General features: G+C 35.2%; 1 protein-coding gene across 1 annotated transcript in view; it reads left to right on the forward strand.

The window, feature by feature from the left end:
- The window catches only part of LOC144434286 (MAM and LDL-receptor class A domain-containing protein 1-like), a 48,684-nt gene that overhangs the window by 18,272 nt on the left and 5,464 nt on the right, over positions 1-24,948 (forward strand). Inside the window, exons 30-62 of the mRNA XM_078122738.1 lie at positions 50-219; positions 1,673-1,802; positions 2,112-2,261; positions 2,600-2,871; positions 3,087-3,177; positions 3,582-3,710; positions 4,254-4,510; positions 5,232-5,472; positions 6,503-6,838; positions 7,672-7,788; positions 9,171-9,311; positions 9,544-9,806; positions 10,483-10,567; positions 11,065-11,190; positions 12,693-12,830; positions 13,200-13,309; positions 13,784-13,942; positions 14,249-14,339; positions 14,443-14,598; positions 14,863-14,964; positions 15,667-15,788; positions 16,932-17,072; positions 17,552-17,756; positions 18,231-18,380; positions 18,822-18,922; positions 19,779-19,943; positions 20,249-20,366; positions 20,752-20,868; positions 21,577-21,720; positions 22,164-22,420; positions 23,295-23,514; positions 24,341-24,481; positions 24,822-24,925. Of these exons, the coding sequence (XP_077978864.1) occupies positions 50-219; positions 1,673-1,802; positions 2,112-2,261; positions 2,600-2,871; positions 3,087-3,177; positions 3,582-3,710; positions 4,254-4,510; positions 5,232-5,472; positions 6,503-6,838; positions 7,672-7,788; positions 9,171-9,311; positions 9,544-9,806; positions 10,483-10,567; positions 11,065-11,190; positions 12,693-12,830; positions 13,200-13,309; positions 13,784-13,942; positions 14,249-14,339; positions 14,443-14,598; positions 14,863-14,964; positions 15,667-15,788; positions 16,932-17,072; positions 17,552-17,756; positions 18,231-18,380; positions 18,822-18,922; positions 19,779-19,943; positions 20,249-20,366; positions 20,752-20,868; positions 21,577-21,720; positions 22,164-22,420; positions 23,295-23,514; positions 24,341-24,481; positions 24,822-24,925 (5,249 nt within the window). The remainder of the gene's footprint in view (positions 1-49; positions 220-1,672; positions 1,803-2,111; positions 2,262-2,599; positions 2,872-3,086; positions 3,178-3,581; positions 3,711-4,253; positions 4,511-5,231; positions 5,473-6,502; positions 6,839-7,671; positions 7,789-9,170; positions 9,312-9,543; positions 9,807-10,482; positions 10,568-11,064; positions 11,191-12,692; positions 12,831-13,199; positions 13,310-13,783; positions 13,943-14,248; positions 14,340-14,442; positions 14,599-14,862; positions 14,965-15,666; positions 15,789-16,931; positions 17,073-17,551; positions 17,757-18,230; positions 18,381-18,821; positions 18,923-19,778; positions 19,944-20,248; positions 20,367-20,751; positions 20,869-21,576; positions 21,721-22,163; positions 22,421-23,294; positions 23,515-24,340; positions 24,482-24,821; positions 24,926-24,948) is intronic.

The following is a 24,948-nucleotide window of genomic DNA, read 5'->3' on the forward strand; positions in this document are numbered from 1 at the left end:
ATGATTTACATTTACGACAGGAATATAATGATTGCTTTTGTTACCACAGGAAAATGTTTTAAATTTTGGTATCACATGTATGGTAATGAAATCGGCTCCTTGGCGGTCTATTTCGAATCCCGAAGTGAACCGTTGACTGTCAGATTTACAGACCAGGGTAACCATGGTCAACTATGGTACTTTGGACAATTTACAGTGACGTCACTGGTTGAATATTGGGTAAGATATTATCACTTTCATGTCACACACACACACACACACACACACACACTCAATCAATCAATCAATCAATCAATCAATCAATCAATCAACCATACTAGAAATACTTTAAAGCAACTGTCCTTTTTAAATTTCATGGCGCATCTTCTGTTCCATCATTTTACTGGTGAATATGATATTCGCCATCCATAATGGACATTATATAATCTATCCATTATGGACATGATATAAGCCATCCATTATGGACATGATATAAGCCATCCATTATGGACATGATATAATCGATCCATTATGGACATGATATAAGCCATCCATTATGGACATGATATAATCCATCCGTTGTGGACATGATATAAGCCATCCATTATGGACATGATATAAACAATCCATTATGGACATGATATAAGCCATCCATTATTGACATGATATAAGCCATCCATTATGGACATGATATAAGCCATCCATTATGGACATGATATAAACAATCCATTATGGACATGATATAAGCCATCCATTATGGACATGATATAAGCCATCCATTATGGACATGATATAATCCATCCATTATGGACATGATATAAGCCATCTATTATGGACATGATATAAGCCATCCAATATGGACATGATATAAGCCATCCATTATGGACATGATATAAGCCATCCATTATGGACATGATACAATCCATCCATTATGGACATGATATAAGCCATCTATTATGGACATTATATAATCTATCCATTATGGACATGATATAAGCCATCCATTATGGACATTATATAATCTATCCATTATGGACATGATATAAGCCATCCATTATGGACATGATATAAGCCATCCATTATGGACATGATATAAGCCATCCATTATGGACATGATATAAGCCATCCATTATGGACATGATATAAGCCATCCATTATGGACATGATATAAGCCATCCGTTATGGACATGATATAAGCCATCCGTTATGGACATGATATAAGCCATCCATTATGGACATGATATAATCCATCCATTATGGACATGATATAAGCCATCCATTATGGACATGATATAAGCCATCCATTATGGACATGATATAAGCCATCCATTATGGACATGATATAAGCCATCCATTATGGACATGATATAAGCCATCCATTATGGACATGATATAAGCCATCCATTATGGACATGATATAAGCCATCCATTATGGACATGATATAATCCATCCATTATGGACATGATATAAGCCATCTATTATGGACATGATATAAGCCATCCAATATGGACATGATATAAGCCATCCATTATGGACATGATATAAGCCATCCATTATGGACATGATATAAGCCATCCATTATGGACATGATATAAGCCATCCATTATGGACATGATATAATCCATCCGCTGTGAACATGATAGAAACAATAGAAGTCAGATCCATGTAATATTTCACTTCTTTATTCCAAAGATAATCATTGAAGGTGTAAGAGGGAGTGGGGAAAGAGGAGATCTAGCGATTGATGATACAATATTAGAAGACGGCCCGTGCCCTACTGCATCGCCAGCTCCGACAACGCCTACGCCAACCATGACCTATCGTAAGTATTAACAACCTCACCACCATAGACCCTCTCGTAGTGAATAGTGATGAAACGTAGTTATATGACATGACATGACATGCCGTGACATGGCATGACATGACGTGACATGGCATGACATGACATGACATGGCATGGCATGGCATGATATTAAAAGGTGTATAGTTAATGACGGAATGGACTGAGATCTAAAACTGTATTATGAAACAATATCATTCATATACCTTGACGTAAATATGTTGATGTAACAAGAAGAAAACAAAACTTTGTCGTCCGATACTTTAACCATATGTCCTATTCTATTGGCAGCTCCTGATTCTCATAACTGTGACTTCGAACAAAGCATGTGTACATGGAGTTTCGAGGAATCCTCTGACTTCAATTGGACAAGAGTTTCAGGATCAACTGACCCGACAGATTTAGGACCGCCTGTAGACCATACCACTGATAGTCAAGATGGTAAGATTTCGTTTTATAATCACATAAACATTATACATTGACGTCATTGTGATAGGTATTAATTGTATCAGAATCTACGATGGAATCTCGTCAAGATATTTTCACTATAAATGAGGACATCACTGTTTACGTGGTCTTTGTTGAAATGAAACTTTCAGAGGGATGTGATTTCTTCACTTGACGTTTAATCTCCAGTCAAAGGAAGTTATTTTGATAAAGGTATTTTTTTTTTATATTTATAAGATTTTATTGGTAACTTCAGTTGTTTACAATATAAGTTGCTCTTGATAAAGGTATTACTAATTATAATTTTCTTTTATTCATACACTGTACGCTAGGTTATTACATTTACATCGAATCGTCGACACCACGAATGGAGGGTGAAGTGGCCAGACTAGTCAGTGGAATATTTAATTATCACAACCCTGAGGGAGTGTGTATGATGTTTTGGTATCACATGTATGGTCCTCAAATCGACTATCTAAATATTTACATGAAAGTGGAAGATGGACAGGCTAACGATGAGCTACAACTGTGGAAAAGGTTTGGTGACCATGGACCATACTGGAAATACGACCAGATACATATTCAGGAATCCAGCAACTTCAAAGTATGTAGGCATTATGTTTATGAATATTCTCAATCTTTCAGTTACGAAGTTTATATTGAATACTTACAATATATCATATTGGCTTTGCTGTTATTTTTAGTGGCAACGGTTTCCTTTTACTTTCGATTTGTGGAAGCGAACGGCGTTTTTTTCATATCATGCTTTATTTCTAAACATCATTATGTCTAGTTCTCGTAAACTGTTTACATTCATAGATTATAATTGAAGGCACAATTGAAAGTTCTTGGGATGGTCATATAGCCATTGATGACGTGACTTTCATTCACGGAGCATGTCCATTAAAATGTAAGTATTGTATATATCCCATGTCACATCATAGATGTAGGTGGTATGATTTCATTGTCTGGGATAATGACATCAGTCTTACGATTTTTGTATTCTTTATCATTACTTGATGATGTCAAGCTTCTAATACCAGATATTCAGTTTTTGTTAGGAATAACACTTTTTTGAGGACGTATATTGTTATTACATGTAACATATTTTAACAAACTAAACCTGGGAATATGAGGTGTGATACATAATATAGAATACTTGGATGTAAATATAATATACAAAGTAGACATTCCAATAACCTTAAAAAATTCCTTTGATAATGTACATGTGTTGTTTAGAACACAGCAAATCATTGATATGAAGATCCATAGTAAGATTTTAATACTTAATCAACTTAAATGTAACATTTTCAGCTGTTTGTGATTTTGAAAATGGTGTGTGTGACTCAATACCAGATCCAAACAACGCTTTCGAATGGGAGATTGTCCAGGCAGCTGATGTCGACAACTTAAATCGTGATGTCACCTATGGGACATCTTACGGTAGGTACATGATAAGTACACGTCATGGTCCTAAAACACGATGTCACATATTGAACATCTTGTGGTACGTAGGTGCATGACAAGTACACGTTATAGTCTTAAAGCGGGGTGTCACGTATGGGACACCGCTCAACGGATTCATGACAAACATTACAATGTGACATCAAGTACGAGACACTTTACGATGGGTCCATGACAAACATGAAAGCATGGCATTATGGGTTATCTTACAGTGGGTCCATGACAAGTACTCATTACAGTGTGATGTCACGTGCACAAATGGCATACCTTACGCGATGGCGCCATGACAAGCTAACTTCATAGTCTTAAACATGATGTCACATATGGGACAACTGACTATGGGTATATGACAAGTACACATATGGGATACCTGATGGTGGTGGGTCCATGACAATTACACGTTAAAGCATGCATGGTTAGCACATATGGGAAACGTTAGTAATTTACTGTGTGAAATATATTGAATTCTGGATTTTGTCATAAAGACTTATAGCCATAATTTTTTCATTTCGTCCTTGATAGGTCATTACCTTTATGCTAATAAGTCATCAAGTGATTCACCTGGCAGCGTGGCTCGAATTGAAAGTGGTTTTATCGATCCAATAAGCAGCTTTTGTTTGCAGTTCTGGATTACTTGGCTTGGTTCCAAGTTTCAGTCTTTCAATGTCTACCTACGAGAGATGGATTCGACTGAATACGTCATCTGGAGTGCCGCGATGGAAGGGCAGTCAAAGTGGCATGTTGGACAAGTTACAGTCAGTGACGCTACCCAATTCCAGGTGAGTTTTCTCAACATTATCAATGTCAAGTGATTACGTACATACTGATCTAGCCTTGGCATGTGATGTCAATATTAGTTTTGTATACTTTCACAAATGGATCGAATGACTGCTTTTTACTTAGCCGAACTTAATCTGAAGCCTCTATTAAAGGAAGTCATATGATGATATCAATTCTTTGTTTCAGTCTACACCATTGGCAACTGAAGTCTTAAGTGCTTGGAACATTTGTTGAATATTGGCGAGAAATGTAACATGTGGTATACTGCATCGGTTTCTCATTGCTGTTGTTGTTGTTGTTGTTGTTGTTGTTGTTGTTGTTGTTGTTGTTGTTGTTAAATTGGCTACACTCAAGCACAGTACGTATACGAAATATGGGTATTACACAAAAATGCACGTATCTCCGAGTCAAAGACCCCACATTTCATTCACGAAAGCCAAGGTTTCCACGTTGATTTTATTCATAATTTGAAATGCAAAGACTTGTATACATATAGAGTTTTGAAAGTCGTGTATTGTGCATGTAATCAGTCAGTCTAAAATTATTTAGTATTGCCCAACATACATTTTCCTTCGTAATTTGCATCCTTCGGCAGTAGCCTCTTTGCATTAATTGTTCAAACAATATTCTCTAACAGAATGTAAGAAAACGAATTCGAAGTAGACCGGTGTTTCTTTAGCATAAACTATTTCAAATTAATTTGTGTTACTTTGTTCTTAGCTAATTTTAGAAGCAGTTGCTGGAAGTAGTAACAACGGTTACCTGGCATTGGATGACATCACGACCACAATGGCCGAATGTATTCCGTATGGAGATTGCACGTTTGAGTATGGTAACACGTGTACCTGGACTAAACGTCGGAATGACCCAAACAGTCAATTTGACTGGATATTAATGAGAGGTGCCTATGTAAATAGCACTACAGCGCCATCAGTTGACCGGACACTAGGAACAGCATATGGTAAAATGTTTAATTGCATATAGTATAAAATTGCTCTAGTCTATCGTCACATTTCACAAAAAATAATAGGTATGTTTCACAGTGAAATCACAAAAGTAACGTATATATATATATATATATATATATATATATATATATATATATATATATATATATATATATATATATATATATAACTCGGTGAGTATCAATCTGCTAAGACAGTGCTCTATACCGCAGTGGCAGAGCGTATCAAAACTATATATATATATATATATATATATATATATATATATATATATATATATATATATATATATATATATATATATATATATATATATATATATATATAACTCGGTGAGTATCAATCTGCTAAGACAGTGCTCTATACCGCAGTGGCAGAGCGTATCAAAACTATATATATATATATATATATATATATATATATATATATATATATATATATATATATATATATATATATATATATATATATATATATATATATATATATACGATCTAAGCAATCACCGAAGGCTATGTGAACATAATGTATTATAAAGTTAGATAAAAGCCTCTTCTACCGACCCATATATAAGTCAATGTCGATGCAATGATAGTGTTGTTCAATAGCAAAAAGTGACGATGGTATGCAATCATGTAACAGGGGGTTCCTACACCTCTTGTACTGAATTATACCATCGGGTCTTTTACATGTTATATCTAAATAGCAAGTGTGAATTCTGCGAAGAGCAAGTGGGCAATTTATAAGGAGAACAATATAAGTACGTTTTATATGCAGTGAAATTACTACTTATGAATGTAATGAAGTCTGCTCATTGCCAGTGAAGTTAGCCAAACGTTTTCACTGACTGATCTAATCTAATCTAATCTAGTGGTCTTATACCAACATTATACATGTGTATGTGTGTCTTCTTGATGGGGTATGTAGGGGCGCTCTAAAATGGGCTATTGCAAATGGTCTATCTGGAGTTCGATTCAAGAAATTTGATTGTACAACAGAAATAAAATGCATGTATTTACACAGGAAGCTACTTGTATATGAAGACATCTTCGCCTCGAGTAGAGGGGGAAGTGGCGATATTAGTATCAGGGATGTATGATAATTCGACCAACCGGTGTATGAAATTCTGGTATCATATGAATGGTGATGACATGGGTACACTATCCGTCGAATATTCTGAAGGAGGGGTATTGTTTACGAAGTCAGGCAACCAAGGTAACGAATGGATGGAAGCCTATGTGGACGTGCCGGCACCCAATATTAGTACTTTTACTCTGGTAATCCGAGGAACTGTCGGTGACGGACCAGCTAGTGATATAGCGATTGATGACATCACATTCCTGGTTGGACTATGTCCACGTAAGTCGAAGTTATATATATATATATATATATATATATATATATATATATATATATATATATATATATATATATATATATATATATATATATATATATATATATATATATATATATATATATATATATATACATGTATGGTGAGGTAAAGTCCATAACATTCATTAGATGAGATTAGCACAAATTGTATCTTGATATAATGAATTGATTATGCTACGTAATGGTATGCATTCGAAATTAACTATGATCTCAGACCACTAACGAAGTATTGGTCTGAGCTATGATTGATTTTAGTCGTCTCGTCATCAAAAGTTCAAAAGTGTAAAATCTACTCACTACATTAGCATCGAAAAACGTGAATTTCTATCTCGTATTGCATGACATGAATGTTTTTAGCATAAGTGGTATTGTTGCCAAGTGGTTGGAAATTTTGACTTAGGTTTGGCGGTGGCCGAGCGGTTAGCTCGTACGCCTCTTACCCCTGCAGCCTAGTTTCGACCCCGCTAGGTATCGGCTGGGTTTGATAAAATTTAGTAAGAAGAGTGTCGTTCAGTTTGACACTACCGCACAACGCAGGTTTTCCCTGGGTACTCCGGTTTCCTCCTGCACTATAAACACTGAACCAAAGGAGCCTATAAATGGGACTAGCTCCCGTTGGTCATCCGATAAATAAATAAATAAAAATATAATTACTCTTTCAGATAAAGTCGTTAAGGCCCTTCCAGACAGCCAGCCAGCCAGCAAGGAAGGAATCCCTAAAATATTGTTCTAATACAGTCTATTCCAAGCCACGTGATGCACACTAACTAAAACGATTCGTTTCTATCTTACAGCACCACCACCGCCTTGTGAATTCCAATGTAACGACGGAACGGGAACGTGTTTGCCAATGACCAAAGTGTGTGACTTCAACAGTGACTGTGAAAACAATAACGATGAAATAATCTGTGGTACGAACAATCATTTATATCGGTTTTTTTTTACATAATGTGTCATTGAACAATCGCACGTTGTTTGATTACCCAGCTAAGTTAGTATGAAAGTCCTCAAGCGTTATCAGCTGTTAAGATGATATCAGGAATAGGTGCACCATCCCCCGGGCACTATCCATTACACATTACATCGAGATTTAAATGAGTTACCCAATATATATTTAGGTTCATCCCTTTCAAATTACAAATTGTACTAGTAGTTTGACTCCATCAGATATATGAATATACCCAGTCTGTTGTTGTTGTGTGTTGTTGTTGTTGTTGTTGTTATTGTTGTTGTTGTTGTTGTTGTTGTTGTTGTTTCAAGAATTTATATTGGAGGTAGTCTTACCCGTAACTGTATTAACCAGTACAGTTGTTACTCTTACAATAGCGGTTTGGCGGTTCGAACCCATTCTGGGTTTGACTAAATTTACCACGATATAAGTAAAAAGAGTTTCGTTCAGTTTGACTACCAAATAACGCAAAGGTTTTTTCGGGGTACTCCGGTCTCCTCCCGCACTAACACTTAAAAGACAGAACTGCCCTATATAAAGAGGATTATGGCTAATCTATGTAAATGCGGGAAATTCAAACTGCTGTACAGAGCACTAGCTTCTGGGTTTTGTTTCCAGCATTTTTTCTGTGCTCCGAGAAACACACAGGTCATGTATCATGTACAAATTGTCTGTGAATGTCGTAGGATGGTAACTTGATACACAAATTAGTTGAAAATCAGTCTGTTTGTTTCATAGAATGAAAAAAAACTTTCCAAATGAGACAAATTCCCCTGCAAATGGCTGCTTAATTGTGTGTCATTCAGGATTATTCAAATATGCGGCATTTGCATGTGAAAAACCCAGTTTGGTGATTACTTGCCAGTGAGTCATCACAAGTTCTCCACCTCCAAACATACAGTCAGTCATATGCAAAATAGGGTCCCAGGCGCTGGCAGTTGTCTGTTTAACCCTCCTCTTGTTATGGGGCACAGGCAATGCCTGTTGGATGGTAAATAAATATAAATCAATCAATCAAGCAATCAATACTCTGTATTCAGTCCTACTTAGCCAGTATATTTTCATTATAGTAAGACTTTCCGTATACAGGTTGTAATCTTAAGTCAAAATATACATAGAATGGGGATAGGGTAATTTTGGAAAGTAGCCGGGTCTCTACTATGGGTGTCAGTTTGGCTTTGCTCAACAGAACTGTGATGGGTTAAGTTACCGCCAAAACTTACCGGTTGAGAAAACTCATGTTCAACTTCAAAACACTGACACCCCCCCCCCCTCGCCCAGCCACTTAATCAGATGTAAACTGAAACGGAATACATTCCATAAAATATGTATGTTTTCTCGAAGGTTATCAATGCACATTTGAACAAGACCAGTGTGGTTGGAATGATACAAGTAATGGACAATACAAGTGGAAAAGATGGCGTGGCGCTACACCAGCATCTAATACTGGACCCTCTTATGATCACACCTTGCTGTCGGAAGATGGTAATTATAAGTTTGATGGGAATTATTACAACAACTTGTATATCACAAGACAAAAATCAATCTCTTTTTACTTCACCTCGAGGCCGTATATACATAGAGGGAAACTATCCATGCTGGTATACCTGTTGTATCATAGACCCTACACGAAACGGTTATTTATATGTTTCGAAGGCCGGACTTCACCAATAATAACTGGTTTGTCTTTTTTGTATGTCTGTAACTTTTTCTTCAGGTTGGTACATCTATGTGGATATTAACGATGCCGGAAGTTATGAATGGGGTCGGTACACAAGCCCCGTTTTACAGCAGTCTGGTTCTGAGTGTGAAATGAGATTTTGGTATCACATGATGGGAAAGAATATAGGTGAACTGAGAGTTCAAGTGAAGGAGATTGATAATATCTACGTATTTGAAGCATGGGAGATTTATGGAGACCAAGGTGATAAGTGGAATGAAGGGATTGCAGTCATAGGCCGTATACCACATCAATTTACTGTAAGTAAGAAGGTATTGCAGTTATAGCATGTAATATCACACCCATTGTCAGTGTTAGTTAAAGAGGCTGCAGTCGTAGACCGTAAACCACACCGATTACTGGTGCAAGTAAAGGAGGTGTATTCGTAAGCCGTTATGTGATATCAATTTTATGGGTGTGGTGGTGGTGGTGGTGGTGGTGGTGGTGGTGGTGGTGGTGGTGGTAAGGATGCTGATGTTGATGATGCTGATGATGGTGGTGGTAAGGGTGGTGGTAAGGGTGAGGGTGACGACGACGACGATGATGATGATGATGATGATGATGATGATGATGATGATGATGATGACCATGATGATGGTGATGGTGGTGGTGGTGGTGGTGGTGGTGAGGAGGAGGAGGAGGAAGAGGAGGATTTGACAAGGATTGTGGTTTTATTCATCGTGATCTAATTTTGTATTTGATATTAAAACTAAATATTATAGAATCCGAATATACATGTTAAATACTCTAGATCTCTTAGACAGAATACCACTTGATAAGATATCATTGATTATATATATTTCTATGTTCATTAAACAGCTAATAAACATGAAATACTCCCTTCACATCTATAACTACTGTCTATATATATGCACAGTACCGTTATAGACTTAAATATATTCGAATTCCTTAACGGTTGGTATTCTTTCAAACCAGGTGGTAATTGAAGCAGTCAGACTAGGCAATGTGTTCGGAGATATAGCAATTGATGACATCTCTTTCAATGGATGCTCGCTGCCAGGTAAGACATGACAATGGACTGATCGGTGATCATAACATTGAATTAGTTATATAATATGCTATATTAAGAACATAAATGTGTAGCTTGTATATTCATCCTATTCTCCTCCAGGGTAGGGTCAACGTTTTTTAAGCAAAAAAAAAAAATTGTAACTATCTCTTTTAGTGACAAAGCTATATCGGCGTTACTATATCGTTATGACATTGCGTTGTCTCTTGTCTGTCTTATTTGTTTAACTTATCAATTTGACGATGCGAGTTGCTCTCCCAAAGAGTCCTCCTCTCTCTCGAGCAATTACACACATGTATGCTTTCGAATTCATTAGCACTTTTCTGAGGAATGTGATTTTGTTACCATGCCCCACATTTTACTGGTTCATGGGGCATCTGTTCACACTATTTAATGTATGTTTGTGGTTCACTGAAGAGTTCCTAAAAATCCAATGTCGCTTTATCTACCATGTAATGTCGCTTGGAATAATTTCTTGACATTTTCAGTATTTAAACCAACTTGCCAGTCAGATGAGTTTAGATGTACCAGTGGTGCTTGTATAACTGAAGACAAAATCTGTGACTATAGTGATGATTGTGGTGATTATTCTGACGAGGATGTAGTACTTTGTAGTAAGTTTACTTTGATTTCATCTACAATTCCAAACCTAGCTATTTATTACGACGTCCAGGTTTGAGCTAACGTGCACGAATGAGTTAAATGAAGGTAGACAATGAGTTGAAATAAAGTGATATCAGTACTCTAGTTGAATTAATGTACATAAATGAGCTTAATTAAGGTATACCAATGACCCAATGAGCTCAATATGGATAAATCGTAGAATGATATAGGGTTACTTTTGAATAAGCTCTTCATAGCCAAAGTCATTTCTTTGTAGTCTTACATAAACCAAAATGCATTATACATATACATATACATATAGCATAAACTTGCGGTGTTTCGTTCTATGTCATAACACATAGATATAATGCCATGTGGTAACCTACTTAGATCTTGTCTTGATATCCATTGTTAAGACTATTCATTCGAAAGGTCAAATTCAATGTATTTATCAGGACTGTTCTACTCATTACTTTTGCACTCCTACACATACATATACATACACACACACATACATACATACATACATACATACATACATACACACACACATATATATATATACATACATACACATACATACACATACATACATACACACATACATACATACATACATACATACATACATACATACACACACACAAATATATATATATATATATATATATATATATATATATATATATATATATGTATATATATATATACATACACATACATACACATACACATACATATGCATATACATATACATATACATATACATATACATATTGATTACATATACATATTGATATATGGTTGTTAGAACAGTTTTGTTTAAATCTCCAACAGATCACTCATCTCCTTTGTTTGCTCAGTTGAATATTCTAGATGTTTTTAAACTGCATAGATATTTGATAGGTTCCTTTATTTATGGCTTGATCCATCAACTATCACCACACACTTTGTATGATTATTTTGAACCTTCACACCATAGCTACAATACAAGACTCTGTTCATATCAAAATATTTATCCATATTATGCCAGAACAAACTCAGGTCAGTTTTCTTTCTCCTTCTCAGGGGCAAAACTCTGGAATAGCATCCCTGTCAACATAAGATGTATCAATACGCTAAACGAATTTAAGCGATCTTATAAACAATTTCTTCTAGAAGAGTAAATTAAACCACTGTACATTTATTGTTACCGCATGTTCTTCATAAGTACTATGAACTCCGAGGCACTTGTATGTATTTACTTTTGATATATCACTTTGCTGTCAAACATTGTATATAACTATGGTAGGGGACAGGCTTGAATAGCTGTAAGCTAAATCCCGATTCCCCTATTTACCCACTAAATAGTATTTTTGTATGTGTATCTGTAATGTTCATTTGTGTTTTTGGGTAAATAAACACTATATACATATACATATACATATACATATACATATACATATACATATACATATATGATAAATACGGCATTTCATATTTTTAAGAAAATACTTCTTATTTTTATTGATAGAGTTTTATCGACGATGCGACTTTGAAACTAATTCTTGTGGTTGGGAGAATTTAGAGAATGAGAACGAATTGGACTGGCAAAGGATACAAGCAGACTACTCCCCTGTCCACAGAGACCATACTCTACGTAATACACAGGGTAAGTATCAACACTTTGTCTTCATCAACTTGAAAGAACAGGTAAATTCTTCATATAAACTTGAACGTTCAAGCATAGGCGTTGGAGAGCACACGACTATGGTTCGACAAGTGCTATCTTCTCAACTTTTGAATTTGCATATTCATGGCATGCAGTTCAAATCTTGCAATGATGTTGACATTTGTCAAATAACGTATAAAAAGTCACATCGCGAAGAAGATTATTCTTTTTTTTTAAAAATTATGATTATATTTACATTTTGCATATGTATTTGAACTTGTTTGTTGGTTAGATGTTGATTGTAAATGTCCATTTAACACATTAGTTATCACTATAGAACCATACAACCCTAATATTATATCTCAATAGGCCATCTACTGTATACCAGTTTCTTTGATATTTCTCTTACTGGAAAAGATGCCCAATCCAGAGTTGGCAGCGGTTTCTTCCAAAAGCCAAATATGAATGATAATTGTCAGGTAAGATCCTAGTCAACTCTGATATCTGATATCGATGGTATGATGTGTCATATGATATGATAAACGTTAGCGCAGATTTTTTAATGAAAGCACATAAGTGTTAAGAATTTAGGAAGGGTATTTATTTATCATGATCAAAGCATGGATACATCACTGTTGATATATGCACTTATAACAATATAATTTGTCCATCATGCAAATTTTGAACATGGTTTCCAAACTTACCTTTACAATGTGTTAAACCATATGAAAACTACACTTCACATCTTTGAACAGAAATTTACGACGATACATGGGTAGCTACAAATATGTTGCGTACAGAGAATATATTGTAATTAGCAAAAGCCTGCAGACCAAGGTCCTTAAGTTCTAGGCATTGTGCACGCAGTGTAATAAGTATATAACTTGAATTACTGCATTATATAAAAAGGTTAATACTTATCGTACAATGTCGAACACCTTGTATGTTTTCAGCTTCGTTTCTGGTACCACATCCGGGATATTCCCACTCTGAATGTCTATACTAGAACTTCCATAGGTGGTCCTATGGTGTTAGAATGGTCCTTTACCGGTCATCTTGGAGACTTCTATCAACGTGCTGTCATTTCACTTAGCCCGTCCGATAACTTCCAGGTCAGAGTGTATGGTTGTTTGACCTATTCATTTTATGTGTGCATTTATTTGACATTTGATTTGTAGTTATAATGTCTTTGCACCTTTACTTTATACACAGTATCATTTATTGATTTGAAATAGAAGACTGGTTTAAATATATGTGACATGTCAACGTATTACTATGAACGATGTTTCAAATACTGATTCCATATCACTCTAGATCTAAAATCCAGAAACTTATTATTAAAGGTGAATGCACTATTAAAAACAACGCCAATACAATACAATACATAAACTAATAACGCTGTCACCTTGCTTTCGTAGATTGTTATCGAAGCTATTCGGGGAACATCTGCTTCAAGCGATGTTGCCATAGATGATATTTCTTACACATCAGATTGTCAAGTTTACTCTGGTATGTCGACATTGTTTCTTCTTTATTCGTTATTTCTTGTAAATATTTCATCGGACCAAATAATGAACGTTCCTTGAAAATCATGGTATGTTTTATACTCTAGGACAACTGCCAATTGGTACGACGCCAGCTCCGACAACACGTGCTAATCCATGTGGTAGCGATTACTGGACGTGTGCAGATGGCAGTTGTATTAACGCAGAACAGTTTTGTAATTGGAATATAAATTGTCCTGATGGCTCCGACGAAGCAAACTGCGGCGGTATGTCTAACACATTTACATATCCGTAATACGAATTCTAGTCATTCTCATTAAAATTCAAGAATCTTCGGAGTTTGATTTCTATTTATTGCTGAAATAAGTTTATTTATAAAAACCTATTAATGAATTATAGTAAGAGTCGATCAAGTCTTAGAGTATTGATATGAATTATTTGAATGTATTATATGCCACCACTTTACACACAGGGAAAAATATTACCAGACCAATTTTGTATTCCGTAACTGTTTCTTACTGTTTCAGGTTCGTGTGATTTCGAGACTGACCAATGTGGATATATTGATCAAAGTTCAGGGTCATCAGAGTGGCAAAGATCACAAGGAGCTGACCATACAACTGGTCAAGGTAAGTACATGTATTATTCTGGTCTTACATTTGCTACCCGATATGATTAAAAGTGATTAAATAAACTAGATATCAAATTAAGAACTCACGGAGCTAATTGAACTAGAGCGCCTCCAGTAATCACAAGGGGAAAGCCGTGCGAAATTGGAAGGTGGGCGGATTTTACAAATCAGTTATGAGGGGAGGGCCACATTAGGAAAATGATTGATTTTACAAATCAGTTCTGGGGAGGTATGCTGGGCCTATTGTTATGCAAATGAAATTGACGTCTATTCTATTTGTACCTTAATCACTGTTTAGTGTGATAAAATAGCAATCCTTCACAAAGCGTTTCTGTGGGTAATCTGTCTGAAAGTACCAGTCTCACATGCGATATTCCACAGGAATCTTAGCTAAAAAAAACAGCATTAGACATGTGAAGGATTTTTTACGCCATTGTTCAATGACCGGGTCCACATTAGGAATACATATGCAGTGCATTTTTCCTTGATTTTGGCATCCCACAACGGCCTCCATTGTACCATTGATATGATAATTGTACTGTGTGTTTGTGACAACCATGCAATGAATCAAACACTTGTAGAATTTCAAACTGGCATTTAATCTAACTAAATTATGTGTTCATAATTATTATTTAATATGAAATCACAATCATAATCATAATCATAATGCTGATATCTTCAATGTTTAATGTTTTTTTAGGATATTACATGGAGATTGTACGTGGGTATGGTTCATTTCTTAGGGCTGCCTTCTTGAACAGTCAACCACTACCAGCATCTTCTGCAGATTGCAATATCACATTTTGGTTATATTCGGTACAGGTAAATATTGGAAGGCTCTATTTATTTAAAAAAAAAAAAAAAAAAAAAAAAAAAAAAAAAAAAACCTGTAAGGACTTTTTAAATTTCCAAGTACAAATCATACCGGAAAACAGTATGAACTAAATAAGGGGTATTACATTGTTTTCTTCACCAGTCACGGCTGACCATTTCTTGGGAAGAACACGTAACCTCGTTTGGGTATACACGGCATTTCTGGAATGTCATCCGAGTCAGATTCACCATACACCCAATGGATATGTTTGATTTATAAGCCACCTTGACATATTTTGACAAAAGCGATTAATGTATGAATTGTTTGCTTGTCATGGTAACTATCATATCCCATTTGTATGGTACGCTTGGTTCCAGCTTTTGAGAACATTAAGTGTAAATTGAATGTATATATCACTATGTTATGACATAATTTGGCAAATAAGTTGAATTTAAGATTTTGTTTCCAAAGTAATAACAATGTATTTTAGGCAATGCATATATTAATTTAATATTTTGAATACCCTATCCCCATGGAATCGTGTCATGAGTTTGACTCATTGTGATAAAACAAATTACTTGTTACGTGTTGAATTTGACTAATTTTGGTAGTGCTCATGGTACCAAAGATCTTCATTAAAATCGCACCAGTTGTTCCCTGTCTTAATTGTAGTCTTTTCAAAACGTTTTATTAAAACCCATCCATTAATGCTAAAGAATACTTCATCTTATTTCAGTCATTGTTGTTGTTGTTGTTTGTTTGGGGGATATTTGGCTGACAAACAAACAAACAAACAAACAAACAGTCATGAGTGAAAACATAACCTTTTTCAAACTCCCATCGGTCGAAATAAATGGACGTGGAATGTATATAAATCATAGATGTTGTTTCTACATGTATTGTTTAAAGACAATAAAATTATACCAGACAGAGTACATGTATCAAGCTTACTCTGAGAAATTTCAAACCACAATCCATTGTGTGCATCGTGATCTCTAGTTGCCTTTGGAGAAACACAATAGTGGCTTGTTTATGGGTTTGGAGAACTGTCCAAGTACTCTCTACAGTGGCAACTCCATATTATGCTGAGACTCCAAAGCTCATATATACTAATCTGTGAATTACTTCTCAACCGTTCATCATCGTTTCAGGATTTGAGTACTATACTGGTCTATTTCTTTGATGAAACGGATACAGAGAGTAAACTATTATGGTTCAGAGCTGGTATAGACACTAATGGAGAGTGGGATCAAATCAATGTTCCTATTGGAAGAAGAAATGAAACTTTTCAGGTATTTTTAGGGTCCTGCAAAGTGCGGACCGGAATGATAACTCGATAAGAATATTATAACACTTGAAACCAAAGAGCAGTTTTATATAGCCATGTTTTCCTCATTCGCACAAACCAGATCTGTTATTTCTTCCGCGACACTGTGGAATAACGAAAATAACGAAATAATGCCTCTTGGCGGTGCGTCGTGTACAGTGCCGTTAAAGAGGTTGTGGTTTACGTCGATGCGTTTTCCTGCATAGCTAAGGAATGAGATATTTGTCAAAAATGTTAGTAAAACTTTATAAAATGTAAAATGGGTTCACATAAGTGAAACCCCCTAAATAGTTTTTTAATAATTTGTAATTTTCATCATCATCATCATCATCATCATCATCATCATCATCATCATCATCATCATCATCATCATCACCATCACCATCATCACATATGATTCACTAGTGTTCTCACATAGCAACATTTCTTCATTATCTCTTACAGATCCAAATTGTTGCCAACCCTTGGACATATGATGATCTTTTTATTGATGACATTGAATTTGTGAACTGTGCCATTTCACCAAGTGTGCCGACATGTCAACCAAATCAATATCGATGCAACAGTGGTTCCTGCATTGAGAGTAATCTTCGATGTGATTTCAATGAGGATTGTGGCGATGGGTCTGATGAACTGCCGGAGAATTGTGGTCAGTGAATAGATAACTAAACAACTATTTCCATGTCCATATACTAGATTAAGACCATATATAAATATAAGTAAATAGAATAGAAATGGCAAAATAAACATTCCGACGCTTCATCTTAATGCATTAACAAGTGACAAATCTAAGGTGCAGTAAAAAGTTACTGTAATGGATTCTACTTTATAGGGAAGCGGTCATGTATTCACACAGGTATGTATATAATATACATATATGTAGGAAGGTGGGTAGGTCGCTCTGCATGTATTTTCATCTTCAGAAAGTTTACATATCTTCACAACCTTGAGGTTTATCAGCTTGGTTTTTATAATATAAATAAAAAGTATTTCATCATAAGGAAGAAATATTACATTGTCCAAACAAATTGTTTCATGTATGTGATAAAATAACTTTTAATATTTGAATGATAATATATCGGTGATACTAGCAACTGAGTAATATCTTGCTCATTTGTCTCAGCTCTCTATACAGAACGTTGTGATTTAGAGATAGGATTTTGTAACTGGATCCAAGGAGAAGATGACGACTTTGATTGGACGTTGAATAAAGGAGACACGCCGTCTCCAGGAACAGGACCTAGTATGGACCATACCAAAGGAGATTCATCGGGTTAGTCCCACATTTTATGTAACATTTACGACGTTTCATAATAAAGTAATCTAATACAAGCTAGCTACAGATCGAATTAATTAATACAATCTTTAGTTATATGATATACAGGACTTTGGATATAGTCTATTACGATTAACAATATCGATGATTTCTGTCCGAACAGTTAGTCAAGTTAACAATACATTGTCTCTATTTGACGTGAACTTCATAAAAAAGACTAACTCTTCCATTATTTAATCATGATAGAGACATTTATGCGCCTGTAGTCTCCCGTGGGCTAAAACATGGTCGTTCGGATTCGATGTCCTCGTAACTTATTCTCCTACATTGACTTTATTAGATGAACACTTGATGATTGACGATAATCATTGTGTAATATATTTAACCTTTCGTTTAGAACAATGCGCATAACAATTTAGGTAACTGAACATTTTACAGGTCAGTACGCCTACATAGATGTATCTGAACAAAATAGACAAGGTGAAACAGCCACGTTGAATAGTAAAGTATTCAGTCCAACTTCAGGTGATAATTGCAAGGTATGTGTCCTGCTTTATTTTCTTATTCGGCCAAGCTGGTATTCTTCAACAAATGTCACTCGACGATTAGTGTCTACTTTACCATTGTCCAGTAACTCTCATCCACACCAACACAGTAAATTTTGTTCACAGGTCCTGGATCAATCGAACTATACAAGGAATTGACTGAGTCGGTACGCAGTAAAATCTTATTACGCCAAGGTTGCTGCCCAGACATCAGGCTTAAACTAGTTTTTAGCAGTTTTCATTAGTTCAACTCTAAGTCTCGTTCAAATTAAATCCAGTTCATGTCTAGATCCACTCCAGCCCGATGTCTAGTTCTTCCTTAGCATTTATCACACATAACATATTCTAATAATTTTACATATCTCAATCTCTACTGGTTAAATGAAATCATACAATGATTACATGAAAATGAATAAATGAATAATTAAATATGAAAGTACGAGACTTTATCAGGTCAGTCTCCAAAGAAACGTAAAACATTAATTGTGAATAGTTTTATTGTAAACGTTCTGTACAACAGTGCTTCGCATGAGCTGCCCGGATGTGGCAGTGTACAACAATGGATAACACCGGGGTCGATCTCATTGTGGCTCTAATGTCAAGTCGTGTAATACACTTACTACTCGTGGCATGCAAAATACAATCACCAAATATATATATATATATTATATTTATTTTAATAGGCGACTAAATTACTTTTGCATACATCGCTTTAACTACATTTGGCCAATGACTACTCCATTCGTTTACTTACTATGTAGTTTCCATGTTCTGTGTGTCTGGCTCAACCAGCTGATACGTAAGCTAGACACTTTCCATTTGGACTCACCAGGGTTTTTACTTCTTATAGATTCGCTTTTTCTACCACATGTATGGCCCTCATACTGGCAGCTTAAACATTTACATCCGTACATCAGACCCAGGACAACTTGAAAGTCAATGGTCCATGGATGGACAGCAACAGAACGCCTGGTTAAGAGCAGAAGTAGTACTAAACAAGAATGTAAAGTTTCAGGTAAGTTTAAAACATTGATAAATACTGTGGTACCAAAACGATTGTCATGTTAACTTATTCGACCACATACATTTACAAATAGCATTCGATTAAGAGCACATTACTTTCGTTCTAAGACTTTCATTAAACGGAACAGATAACATTTGTTAGAGTTGATAGTAACATGTGATACACTTGTTGAAGTGCCCGATGCATCGACAATGTGAACTGACTTTACACATATCCATCTGTCACATGGCGAAATAAAAAATTGTATCACATGACCCTGCATCATAAAATCTTGATATTGACCTTTGTTCTTTCAGGTTGTTATTGAAGGAGTTAGAGGCAATGGTGACCGCGGTGACGTCGCTGTCGATGACATTTCATTCACACCAGGTTGTTCACTTGATGCTGTTCAGACTCTTCCTCAAGGAACAACGGGTAAGGACACAGTGGGTGATTTATACCTGTCAAACCTCAAAGAACAACATATATACTGCTACAGGCTTTAATTTTATCAACACCATCAATTTGATGATCCACAACTAGATTAAATCAGAATGGTCAATCAAATTTAATATCCTTCAGAGTTGTTCATCCGCATCATCTCATCTCTACAAATAGATAGTATCGTCATAGTAACTGTATTTCATGAAATCTCTTTCATCAACCACGTCTATTGTCACCAACCATTTCATTTCATTGGACCATTGATGTGAACAACTGACTAAAGTGGTGGGTGCTTCGAGGTACTTTTTTGTCAATCCAAAACTCTCTTTAGTAATTTAAAACGAAAAATAATTTCAGTTCCAATGCTCTGTTTCAGCACCTCCAAGTTGTAGTACAGGGGAAAAGATGTGCAGTGATGGCACTTGTATGCCACTAACCGAATTCTGTAACTTTAGACAAGATTGTCAGGATGATTCCGATGAGGTCAAATGTCGTGAGTATCATTTTGAAAACTAGACTATTTTCAGAGTTAAACTTATAAGACACTTACCGATGTCCTGGACCTTAATATGTGACGTCAATACTCCATTCATTGAAAGTGTTTCGTTTAAAGACACTATTTGAGAGTATATATCCAAACTTTAAGATGACCTACTTGTTTGGAAACTGACCTTTGACCTTTCTCAGGGGTCGGATAGATTCTAATTTGGTAGATAGATTTTAAAAAGTTGTTATTGGGATTTAAGTGTTAACAACGTTACCGCATAATCAGAGAAGCTCTTTACTTAAATCATGTAGACGTTGTTTCATATGCAATGTCTTGTACATGTACTATAACACTTGGTGTACATTTTCCAATACAGTGGGGTCAATTAACATCACTAGTATACATTGATGTGTATAATGCATTTATTATAGTGTAAACTAGAGTGATTTACCAGCTAGTTGCAGAACCATGTGTAAGAAACTAATTAACAGCAGATTGGCTATAGGCCTATGCATAACACTATAATAGACTGGTTTTGTCAGTTATCTTTGATAAGTGTAACTGAGGACGTACTAGGTGTCAGTTGCATTTTAAGCAAATGTCTGATACATTTTAATAATACTCTTCGAAATATTTCGCAATGATTTCCCCTCCAAATGTATTTCAACTATTTTAATAATTCATCTATTAAATTGCTAACATCAATATTTTCAGCCATGGTTTGCAACTTTGAGGACGGGATGTGTTACTGGAGGCAATCAGTAAATGATGATTTTGATTGGGAGAAAAAGGAAGGTTCTCAAACAGCACGTCCCGATTTACCAATGGAAGACCACACCAAGCCGACTTCTTCATCAGGTAATTTGCACTTATATATATATATATATATATATATATATATATATATATATATATATATATATATATATATATATATATATATATATATATATATATATATATATATATATATATAATGAAAGAAGACGAGTCTGATATTACATTGTATATTGAGAGAGAGTAACATACGAAATATATCATACCTAGATTTTGTATCATGCATTTATGACAAGAATTTTTCTTCCAAAACACTTCACTTTTCGGTATAGTTGTTTAATCCAGTCAATATAGACCCAAACAATGAATACTTTCACTAATCGAAAAAATCCATACGAAAGTTGCAAGCTTTGTGTTTTTGAATTACATAAATTTAGCTGTTTGATTATTTTTTGGAAATGCTTCATATGTAAGCTTAGTTGGTCCTTTTTTCTAAAAATGGGGAATTTGATATTTCTTTTCAGGTCAATATCTTTACGTACTGGATAGACAAAACCCCTCTAAAGGCCAACTAGTGAGTCCGGTGTTCTCACAAGCCAGTAAAACGTGTACATTCAACTTTTACTATTACGCGGTAGTGGCTTCATCAAATGTTGGTACTCTGAACGTGTACATCTCGCAAGACACTGAGCAAAGAATCATTTGGCAACCAACCACAGTTATCGAAAATACTTGGACATTGGTTACAATCGCCATCCCACCATGTTCACAGGATTTCCAGGTAACAATAGAATTACACCAACCATTCAGTGGATTAATAAATCAATCAATGAGTCAGTCAGTCAGTCAGTCAGTCAGTCAGTCAATCGGAATTACACAAATAATTCATTCGATGAATAACTTAATCAGTCAATCAATCAATCAATCAATCAATCAATCAATCAATCAGTCAATCAATCAATCAATCAATCAAAACAAATCTAAAGTGCCAGACTCAACAATATTGTTCTGTTTAACAACGATGAACAGTCCACACGGGACCAGTTTGAAACCATGTCTTATATGTCGGTCTGAGATCCCGGGATCCACAAGGTGTTTGAATGACTGACAAGATTGGGCACATGTATACATACTGGTATATTTATTTTATTTTATTTGAATGAAACCAACTGGATGTTGTTTACAGAATTAGGAGAACGATTTGGTTCAGTGGAAATCACACTATTCATAAGAGAAGAACCTTAATTACAATTCAAACGTGAAATGTCAACTAATGTAGAGTTTAAAGGTTCTATATTAAGTGAACTCACTTGAATCAAGGAGTATTGTATAGCAAATTTCCATAGATTGATTGCGCCAAAGAATCGTTACCTTCATTCAATTTTGATGACAGGGTGGAAATAATGTATGGCAAGTTTTATTGATACGGCATTTCCTATCAATGGATCTTAAGAGACATTGGAGATGACAGTATATTGATTTGCACATATTGTAATGGCACCACTGATCAATGACCCCTAATATTATGGGCTATAACATATGGTTCTATTATTAGCTAATGATGAAGATGTCATTAACGGTGTGATATGAACAAATAAAATATTTTAATACTGCCATGTAGTAAGCTATACATCTCCCATGTTTTATTCTTTTAGATCATAATAGAAGCAGAGATGTTTGCATCTGGTTCATTTAATGGTTACATCGCCATTGATGACAGTAGATTTGATACAACCTGTGATTATGGTCTTGTCCCAGCGTCATGTAGTGGACAGTTGTCTTGTCAGAGTGGCCATTGTTATCCTAGCTCTGGTAAATGTGACATGGAAGTTGACTGTTGTATGGACATGACCGATGAATTGACAACTACGTGCAGTAAGTGTCGATCAACAGTAAATCGTGATAAACTCAACGTGTTATGAATGATTCTGAATATACATCTAGTAGGAGAAAGAAACATACATACTTTCATGTGTTTGGCAGAATGTATGTATGTAATATAATATAATATAATATAATAACGACTTTTATTTCAAAAAGAAAAAGGGTGACCCTGTTAGGTCCAGCCTAATCTTCCCAGGGGCCCTAAAGCAAATGTACACAATACAACAACAAAAACAAAACAAGGTAACACACATAAAAATTGAAAAACATTAAAAAGTATGAAGCGTAAAAGAGATAAAATTGTATAACCACAGACAATGTAAAAGGATTAAAGAGATTCAAATAAGTATGTATGTATGTATGTATGTATGTATGTATGTATGTATGTATGTGTGTGTGTGTGTGTGTGTATGTATGTATGTATGTATGTATGTATGTATGTATGTACGTATGTATGTCTGCCTGTCTGTTTTTTGCATTATAGTACTAGTATTCCATGAAATTATCCATGTGTGTTGCATAACATTTAGCCAAATATTTGTGTCACAAAACTGAACATGGTCCTTCATTAAGTGCGTAAGTGTGTTTTTATTTGTATATTGTATGTCTTTGTGCATGTGTCTCTCACTATGCATGTGTACATACATAATGACTGATACAAGTTTGATGGAGGTTATTTGCGAAATTTGCATTTTCGATTTTCCCTTAAAAAATCCTCTATAGGTACATTGTAGGTAATGAGTGTATTTCTGACATCAATGTGTCGTCAAGTACAGGCTGAACTGTTTATTTGTTGTCGATGTTTTATCATACCTAGATGCTTATGCCGCGTGTGATTTTGAAAGTGGTTTATGTGGATGGGAACAGCTGACAACAGACATAGCTGATTGGATTAGGGAACCATATACAGGACATATTGGTTCTCCGATATACGACCATACATCATTCAGCAATGAAGGTACTAGTACTATGTTTACAGTAAAAGTTTCTGTCAACACACTTTACCATTTACTGGTTTACTCGAAAATGTTTAATTATTTGTTACCCAATCCATTTGATGTACAAGACATACATATGCTTACACATCACACGTCACTTTTACTGTGTATGCCACATACACCACAACTCTAGGGACATTTTTACGACACTGTGTTTTTTCATTTATAAATCACAAATCCATGTGTCTGCGTAGACTTGTTTTATTTATTATGTTGTTGGTGTATTGTTAGCAAGTTTTTGACACTTGTTACAAGTTTTTAAATTCTTATCATATTTTCGCACCATTTCACCATACACAGGTAATTTCATTCACTTTGACACTGGAAGTCCAGCGAAATCAGGCGATAACGCCATTCTTGGTAGTAGTGTCGTTCAAAAGACCCAAGCAACTATCCCATGTACGGTATGTATTTGTTTACCTTTACC

This window comes from Glandiceps talaboti, chromosome 4, assembly GCF_964340395.1.
Source record: "Glandiceps talaboti chromosome 4, keGlaTala1.1, whole genome shotgun sequence".
Lineage (NCBI taxonomy): Eukaryota > Metazoa > Hemichordata > Enteropneusta > Spengelidae > Glandiceps > Glandiceps talaboti.